The sequence below is a fragment of the Podarcis raffonei genome, chromosome 15 (genome assembly GCF_027172205.1).
Source record: "Podarcis raffonei isolate rPodRaf1 chromosome 15, rPodRaf1.pri, whole genome shotgun sequence".
Classification (NCBI taxonomy): domain Eukaryota; kingdom Metazoa; phylum Chordata; class Lepidosauria; order Squamata; family Lacertidae; genus Podarcis; species Podarcis raffonei.
The window spans coordinates 1474763-1483842 of record NC_070616.1 but is presented as its reverse complement, the minus strand read 5'-3'; the positions used below and the strand labels follow the sequence as shown (position 1 = coordinate 1483842).

At 50.6% G+C, this 9080-nt stretch overlaps 1 protein-coding gene across 2 annotated transcripts in view; it reads left to right on the top strand.

Moving 5' to 3' along the window:
- Window positions 1-7312: 7312 nt before the first annotated feature.
- The window catches only part of SEZ6 (seizure related 6 homolog), a 110623-nt gene continuing 108855 nt past the window's right edge, over window positions 7313-9080 (top strand). For both annotated transcript variants that reach the window (XM_053367613.1, XM_053367612.1), the window contains exon 1: window positions 7313-8182. In XM_053367613.1, the coding sequence (XP_053223588.1) occupies window positions 8116-8182 (67 nt within the window). In that variant the 5' untranslated portion in view covers window positions 7313-8115. The remainder of the gene's footprint in view (window positions 8183-9080) is intronic.

Here is a 9080-nt window from a genome sequence, read left to right as displayed (position 1 = left end):
CTAAAAACAGAACAGCAAAATGAGAGAGAGAGAAAGCAAAGAAAAAGAGAGAGAATTTCTACCCAGCTCTGAGCAAGAGAGGAGAGATGGGCAGCCAAGGCAGGTAATACCTTCATAGTTTAAAAAAAAGAATTAAAAGAGAACAACAGCTGTGTTTTACAGCAAGCCTCTTTGGTTGGAGCATCCTGACGGCGCTTTGTAGATGAGCGTGAGCTGTGATCCTCCACCACCCTCGTCTGGCTCGGCACCCCCAGTTGGGACCGGATTATCAAAGAGCCCAGTCCCTCCCCAGCCTGGAGCTCTTTTGGAGAGGTTGGCCTAATTGTTTCTGCCTCAGGCCAGGCCTGCGAGGGGGCCCTTTCGCTCACAGAAGAGCCCCTCTGAACAATTTAGGATGTTGCTGCTTGGGCTACCTTTGCGGCCGGCAACTGCTGTGACCAGATCGGCTTGGTTTTCAGCCTGGCGGGAGGCTGGGCTGCTTTGATAGGGAGAGAGGCAGGGGGGCTTGGCCAAGGAGGGGGGGAGCGATATCCAATACTACCAATACTCAGACTACTGAACACATAGTATTGCTAACAATACTGTGAATTCTAGCACCACTAATACTCTGCTAATACTCAAAACACTACTAACAATGCTACTAATACTCCACTAATATTCATAGAGCAACTAACTGCTATTAATACTACTACTAGGTAAAAGGTAAAGGTAAAGGTACCCCTGCCCGTACGGGCCAGTCTTGACAGACTCTAGGGTTGTGCGCCCATCTCACTCAAGAGGCCGGGGGCCAGCGCTGTCCGGAGACACTTCCGGGTCACGTGGCCAGCGTGACATCGCTGCTCTGGCGAGCCAGAGCCGCACACGGAAACGCCGTTTACCTTCCCGCTAGTAAGCGGTCCCTATTTATCTACTTGCACCCGGGAGTGCTTTCGAACTGCTAGGTTGGCAGGCGCTGGGACCGAACAACGGGAGCGCACCCCGCCGCGGGGATTCGAACCGCCGACCTTTCGATCGGCAAGCCCTAGGCGCTGAGGCTTTTACCCACAGCGCCACCCGTGTCCCATAATACTACTACTACCACTACTATTAATACCCCTGCTAAAGGGACGCGGGTGGCGCTGTGGGTTAAACCACAGAGCCTAGGACTTGCTGATCAGAAGGTCGGCGGTTCGAATCCCCGCAACGGGGTGAGCTCCCGTTGCTCGGTCCCTGCTCCTGCCAACCTAGCAGTTCGAAAGCACGTCAAAGTGCAAGTAGATAAATAGGTAAACGGCGTTTCCATGCACTGCTCTGGTTCGCCAGAAGCTGCTTACTCATGCTGTCCACATGACCCAGAAGCTGTACACCGGCTCCCTCAGCCAGTAAAGCAAGATGAGCGCCGCAACCCCAGAGTTGTCTGCTACTGGACCTAATGGTCAGGGGTCCCTTTACCTTTACTAATGCTAAAGAATAAGCTTTTACAACACTGCAACTCGTGGACATCCCATGAATCTGAATGTTGGAAGATTCAGGGCAGAGAAAAGACAGTCTTTCATCACAGGGTGAATAGTTTAAAGTATGCAACTTGCTCCAGTAGGAGACAGTGATGGCAGTGATGGCAACGAACACATGGCTTGAAAAGAGGACTGGAGAGTTTCATGGAGGAGACGGCAGTCAATGTCTACTATCCACAGTGGCCCTCTCTGCCTTCATGGTTGGGGGCAGCTATGCTTCTGAATGCCAGTCGCTGGAAACCACAGGAGGGGAGAGGGCTCTGGTGCTCGAATCCTGATTGCGGGTTTCACGGTGGGGCCTCTGGTCGGCCACTGTGAGAACAGAGTGCTGGACTGGATGGGCCTTGGGCCTGATCCAACAGGCTCTTCTTATGCTCTTGAAAAACAAGAATGGTTAGGAAGAGCAGGAGTCTGACTTACCACAAGGCAACTTAATGTGTTCAAAGCTATCCTATGCCCTTTTAAAATGTGGCTCTTTTGGGGGGGTGTTATTGGGTTGTTGTTTTTATTTTGATTATATATATTGTGGTTTTTATGTTGATCTTTTCTGTGAACCACCCTGAGACCTCCCAGTATAGGCCGGTATATAAACACAATTAATAATAATAATAATAATAATAATAATAATAATAATAATAATATAATATCCTGGGCTGTGTGCACTGCAGCCTCAGAGCCCTCAGGTGGCACACAGAAGGAAGTAAGCAATGTGCAAATAACAGGCAGCATGAAACCTCGCGTTGGCTCAGCTTCCGACAAATGCCAGGAACCAGTGTGAAGGAATGGTGGCTGTGTTCTGGTAGAGCAATCTGCCTTGCACACTGAAGGACCCAGGTTCAGTCCCTGACAGCATCTCCTGGTGGGGCTGGGACACAGCACGTGCGTACGTACGTACGTGTGTCATCGTTGCCAGCTTCAGTCTCTGGTGGTGTCCAGATTAAAATCCCCAGCATCAGCAACTATGAATTTGCTGACCGTCCCTCTATCCCTCTGGCTCGGCTGCTTCTGTAAATTCAAACCTCTTTGGGCAGATTTGGACAAGCGGCCCTACTGCATCCATGCAGCCAAAATTAACATTTCAGAAGCAGTAACTCCCCATGTCAATTTCTCTTCCTCATTCCTAAGAACAGCCAAGGTGGGGGGGGGGGAGTGGAAGGAAGCCCATTTGGATTTTGATTAATGTATATTTTAAAATAAACAGCTAAATTCCACCTCTCCCCAACAACAACACCCGACACACACAAACAAACATACACGCACACACACATCCCCAACATCAAAATAAATGTCCAGAAATCAGCTTGCAGCAATTTCTCTGCGAGATCTTTCCAAATGCCATCTGCCTGCTCGGAGAAAAGTCTCCATGCTTACATCAAATCTCTCAGCCTCGGTAGGAGGTTAAAATTCAATTTAAAGCAATTTTTTTTAAATAAAAAAAGGTTAAAAAAAACCAGTCAGGGCACAGGAGCAGACTTCTGGAAGCTGAGATATGTTGCAATCCATTAAGTGTATTAAATAAAAAGGATCGCCGCTTGGATTTAATTGCGCATGATATCTGCCCCAGAAGCATGTCAGGCCAAGAAATACGGCGGGATTCAAGATATAGTCAATAAAGATTCTCTTGCCCTGGAAAGCGACAGGAAAGACGCCTGAGGTTCAGGAAGTGGGGCAAGCAGAATTTTAGGGCAGGAGAATTCTATGGGTCTGGGTTAACGCAGGACATCTTTAGGTTGTTCTTGTTTAGTCATGTCTGACTCTTCGTGATCCCCTGGACCAGAGCACGCCAGGCACTCCTGTCTTCCACTGCCTCCCGCAGTTTGGTCAAACTCATGCTGGTAGCTTCAAGAACACTGTCCAACCATCTCGTCCTCCGTCGTCCCCTTCTCCTTGTGCCCTCAATCTTTCCCAACATCAGGGTCTTTTCCAGGGAGTCTTCTCTTCTCATGAGGTGGCCAAAGTCTTGGAGTCTCAGCTTCAGGATCTGTCCTTCCAGTGAGCACTCAGGGCTGATTTCCTTCAGAATGGATACGTTTGATCTTCTTGCAGTCCATGGGATTCTCAAGAGTCTCCTCCAGCACCAGAATTCAAAAGCATCAATTCTTCGGCGATCAGCCTTCTTTATGGTCCTCTTTAGGTAGCAGAGGGCAAAGAACCTTTTCCCAGCCCAGTGGTCACAGTTCCTAAAGGGCAGCTTTCCAGGGGCCGTGTGCAAAAAGTGGGCGGGGCATAGGAAAGTGGGCGGGGCAGAGGAAAAGTGGGAGGGGCAAAGGTTGGAACTCCTCACTTTGTACAATGGGCCGAATTTCAACTCTGTAAAAGTTAGAGGATTCTATATACGCACACAGACGTAAGAATACCTTTTTTGTTGTTGCTACATTTATATACCACCTCCTGCTTCAAGGAGCTTGAGGGTGGTGTATGTGGTCCTCCTGCCCATTCTGTCCTCACACCAACCCTGTGAGGTAGGACAGGCTGAGAGGCAGCGACTGGCCCAAGGTCACCCAGTGGAGTTTTGTGGCTCAGTGGGGATTCAGACCCTGATCTCTCAGGTCATAGTCCAATATAGGAAGAGCCTGCGGGATCAGGCCAATGGCCCATGTAAGTCAGAATCCTGTTCTCATGGGACTCTCGTGAGCAGGACCTGAGCACCCTCCCTCCCCTCCTGTGCTTTCCAGCACCTGTGGGTGCCATAAGCAGATAAAGTACTTAACTACAATTTATAAGCTTGTAAACTAAATTCTTTATGTTCTGAACCCCTTTTTTGTATTTATCCAGGGTAGTTTCTCCCTCTCTTTTCTTTTGTTACATCTGTGAAAGCCAACACAGAGACAAGGGTTATTTTAGGAATTAGCAAATTTGTGTGAGGCTGAGAGACAATGGGACTTTGAGTATATTTGCATATAAATTCATGTAAAATTAATCACACTTCCTTGTGTGCCTCCTTGAGAGGCCCAGAGGGTGGCAACACGAGAACAGGGCCTTCTCTGCAGTGGCTCCCCATCTGTGGAATGTTCTCTCCAGGGAAGTTTGCCTGGCGCCTTTATTATACATCTTTAGGCGCAAGGTAAAAATGTTCCTTTTTAACCAGGCCTTTGACATCCTATGCCCTTTTAAAATGTGGGGTTGGGGGGGTTATTGGGTTGTTGCTTTTATTTTGATTATGTATTCTGTGGTTTTATATTTTGATTTTATTCTATGAAATGCCCTGAGACCTCTGGGTAAAGGTAAAAGTAAAGGGACCCCTGACCATGAGGTCCAGTCGTGACCGACTCTGGGGTTGCGGCGCTCATCTCGCTTTATTGGCCGAAGGAGCCGGTGTACAGCTTCCGGGTCATGGGGCCAGCAGGACTAAGCCGCTTCTGGCGAACCAGAGCAGCGCACAGAAACTCCGTTTACCTTCCTGCCGGAGCGGTACCTATTTATCTACTTGCACTTTGACGTGCTTTCGAACTGATAGGTGGGCAGGAGCTGGGACAGGGCAATGGGAGCTCACCTGGTCGGGGGGATTTGAACTGCCGACCTTCTGATCGGCAAGTCCTAGGCTCTGTGGTTTAACTCACAGCGCCACCCGCATCCCTTGAGACCTCTGGGTACAGGGCCCTATATAAATTCAATAAATAATAATAATAATAATAATAATAATAATAATAATAATAATTTAGCCCCGCACTTTGCCTGAGGAGCCTTTTAGCCAGAGGAGAAGCATTCTGCCTCCAACCACAGGGGCCAAGCTGACGCTAATCCTCTTCAAAAGCCATTCAATATATCTGTTCATTCCTCATCTGGGCTAGTGGGGAACGTTATTGCAGTTCAAGGACGCATTCCAGCCAGGTCACAGCACTTGAGGAGTGGGCAGAGCAGGTCTGGTGAGGGGCGTGGCCAGAGTGGGAGGTGTGGCCAGATTGGGACGGTCTCCTAAGGACTGGATTCAGAGGCCAGGAGAACCTCAACTGGCCCACAGGCCTGGGGTTCTGCACCACATCTTATCTAGAAGAAGAGAAGAGTTTGGATTTGATATCCCACTTTTTCACTCCCCGAAGGAGTCTCAAAGCGGCTAACATTCTCCTTTCCCTTCCTCCCCCACAACAAACACTCTGTGAGGTGAGTGGGGCTGAGAGACTTCAGAGAAGTGTGACTAGCCCAAGGTCACCCAGCAGCTGCATGTGGAGGAGCGGGGATGCGAACCCGGTTCCCCAGATTACGAGTCCACCACTCTTAACCACTACACCACACTGGCTCCTCCAGTGTGGGGGACACAATGTTCCCTCCCTCCAATATATGTTCCCTCCAATGTATTGTGGACAGTCCTGGTCACCTTGCCTCAAAAAGGATATTGAAGACCTGGGAAAGGTTCAGAAAAGGGCAGCCAAAATGATCAAGGGGATGGAGCGACTCCCCTGTGAAGAAAGGTTGCAGCATTTGGGACTTTAGAGAAAAAGTGAGCAAGAGGCACCGTGACAGAAATGATGTGTGGCATAGAGAAAGTGGAGAGAGGGAAGTTTTCCTCTCTGTCCCACAGCAGTAGAACTTGTGGAGATCCAGTGAATCTGGATGTTGGAAGATTTAGAAGAGATAAAAGCAAGTCCTTCTTGATGCAGCACTTACTGCATTTTTTGCTCTATAAGACTCACTTTTTCCCTTCTAAAAAGTAAGGGGAAATGTGTGTGCGTCTTATGGAGCGAATGCAGGCTGCGCGGCTATCCCAGAAGCCAGAACAGCAAGAGGGATTGCTGCTTTCACTGCACAGCGATCCCTCTTGCTGTTCTGGCTTCTGAGATTCAGAATATTTTTTTCTTGTTTTCTTCCTCCAAAAACTAGGTGCGTCTTGTGGTCTGGTGCGTCTTGTAGATCAAATAATACGGTAGTTAAACTGTGGAGCTCTGTCCCACAGGAGGCAGTGATGGCCACTAACCCAGAAAGCTTCAAAAGAGGGTTGCAGAAAATCCTGGAGGAGAAGGCTGCCATTGGTTATGAGCCATTATGACTATGTTCTCCCCTCCACTCCTGGAGGCAGCAATGCTTGCCATTACCAATGGTTGGAAACCACAAGGTGAGAGATGTGCTCAGGTCCCCCTCATGGGTTTCCCACATTGGGCATCTGGTTGGCCACTGTGAGAACAGGATCCTGGACTAGGTGAGCCATTGGCCTGATCCAGCAGGGCTCTCCCTGCATTCTTATGATGGCTTTTGTCGACAGCAGCAGCAGGAGAGTTTCTGTGCCAGGCCTGGCCCAAACAGAGATTTAGCACAGTGGGGATTTAGCCATCCATCTCATCTGAGTCCAGACCGATCAAGTTACTCTAAGCCCAGAGGACATAAATTCATGAGCCAATTGGTGGGGGCACTTTATCAATCCCCTGGGTGGCCAGGGTTTGAGCTGACTGGCAGAAGTGGGCTGGGGTTTTTTTTTTTGCAGGGGGTGATATTTCCCTCCACATCCGCCTCTGGTTGTTCTGCAGAGCTTGGCTCAAAATGCCATTGGCTTTTAACTATATAATATAATGATAATTAAGTTCTTTCTCTCACTCCCTCTCCTTCTCCCCCCTCCCCACACCCCCTCCCCACTTCTCCTGTGAGCACAGTTTGCTGCTGATGCAGCTGCCTGCAGCCTTGGCATTTATTGAGCACAAAGTAATAATTTATTGTCCTTTGTATGCTCAAAAGCCATCTTCATTATCCCGTGAATTTGAAAACGCCGAGCAAGTAGATGGGAGTATTTAGATCAGCATTTTTGAGGGGTGATGATGGGTTGATAGGGAGGGGAGATGGGTGGAGAGAGAGAGAGAAAGAAAGAGGAAAAGGGGTTCGTGGGAGCAGGCATCAGAAAAGGGCACACTCTGTTGAAGTCCTTCCTTGACTAAGAACCCCCTTTCCCTACCTCAACACGCTCTTTCTGAGCTTAGAACCCCCACTCCTACTTTGATAGCCCATTTTCCACCTGTGCGGGGATTTTTTTTGGAGGGGGGAGGTAGGCGGGGAATAGAAACTCTCCAGAGGGGATCTCAACCGACAAAAAAAAAGATTAGTGGAAGATAGGAAGGGATTGAACGCTCTCTCCTTCCAGAACTTGGGAGACTGCTTTGCTCGCTAGAATCCCACCCTCCAGGCAAGGAGGAAGGGAGAAAGAGAGAGGGAGGAGGTTGCGTTTCTTTCTTCCTGGCCCCCCACCCCCACTGAAAGCGGTGGGCTCCCCTCCCCCGAGGCTAGGCCGATGTTAGTCAAGGCGATTCGCTCTCCAGGATTTGCGGCGTCGCCGTACTCGGAGCGTTACGGTAAGGAGCTGTCCTTCAGCACCCGGCGGGCGGCGATCCCCGGCGCCGGCGCTGCTGGGCGCTGTCCGCCGTGCTGAAAGCGGCGCTCGCTTGCTCACTCGCTCGCTCGCTCGCCGGCTGTACATCGCGCGGAGCCGGCAGCTTCGGGGCTGGTCGCGGAGCTCGGATGTCTAGAGGAGGAGGAGGAGGAGGAAGAGGAGAAGTCCCAGCCTCGACCGAGCAGATCGCCGAAGGGGGACAGCAGCCCGGCCGGCCGGCCAGCCCTGGAGGGGAGAACCCCAAAGCGCTTGCTTGGGGGCGCGGTGGAAGCCTCTCCGCCTCTCCGCCCGTGAAGCCCCCCTGGACGGGCGATGAAGGGGTCTCCGGCTCCAGCGACCTGTCTCCTCTTAGCAGCCCTCCTCGGGGTCCGGGCGCAAGGTAGGCGATCGCTTCGGGTTGGGGGTGGTAGGCAAGCCCCCTCCATTATTAGGGATGTGAGATTTGGGGGCGGGGGGACTGACTGTGGGGAAATAACAAAGTGCTTTGCCTAGCATCCAAGCCTCACTCCCCCAAACCCGCTTCGCTATAAATTGCGTTCTTAATACCCCCTGTTCATCTCGCCTCCTCTTCTCTTGTCGTCCCCCCGCCCGTTTTATTTTTCTTAGCAGATTGCGAGCCAATAGCTTCGGGGGTTCCCTTTGTAATTACCCCACCGTGCGTGCTAATCTTGTTGTTGTTTTAAAGGGGGGGGGAGAATGTTATTATTTGACGGAGCGAGGAAAACAAGGGGGAAACAGCGTACAATCGTGTTCGAGCCCCTCGGAGAAGAATTGACACACACCCCAAATCTGTACGCGCAGGCGAGGAGGAAAAGAGCCCAGCGGCTGATATAATTAGGTTACAGGAGGCTGCTCTGTGTTGCAAATGAGGGTCTCGCAAGGCGCCTCGGGCAACTCAGCCCCCTTCCCCAGCCAGCGGCCCCCGCAACCTCAGCCCATACGGCCGTTTTGATTCTCCTGGATTGGATTTAAAATAATAATAATCATCCAGAGACGCTCCTCGTATGAAACTTCTCCAAGTTCCTCTCGCCAATACTTTTTTTTTTAGGAGAGGAGGAGAGAAGGTTCCCCAAAAAGGAAGCCTTCTAGAATCTGCCAGCCCCTCTCTTGAGATACCCCCAGGGACCCGCCAGGCTTCTTAAAGTGGGTCAACCTGACCTCTGTCCTTTAATCGTACTCCTGTCTGCACAGTCTCCCCTGGACCTGCCAAGGTCTGAACCTGTTTTTAATCCCAGATCAAGCAGGGCTAAGCGCCCACTTGCTCCCCTGGGGTTAAT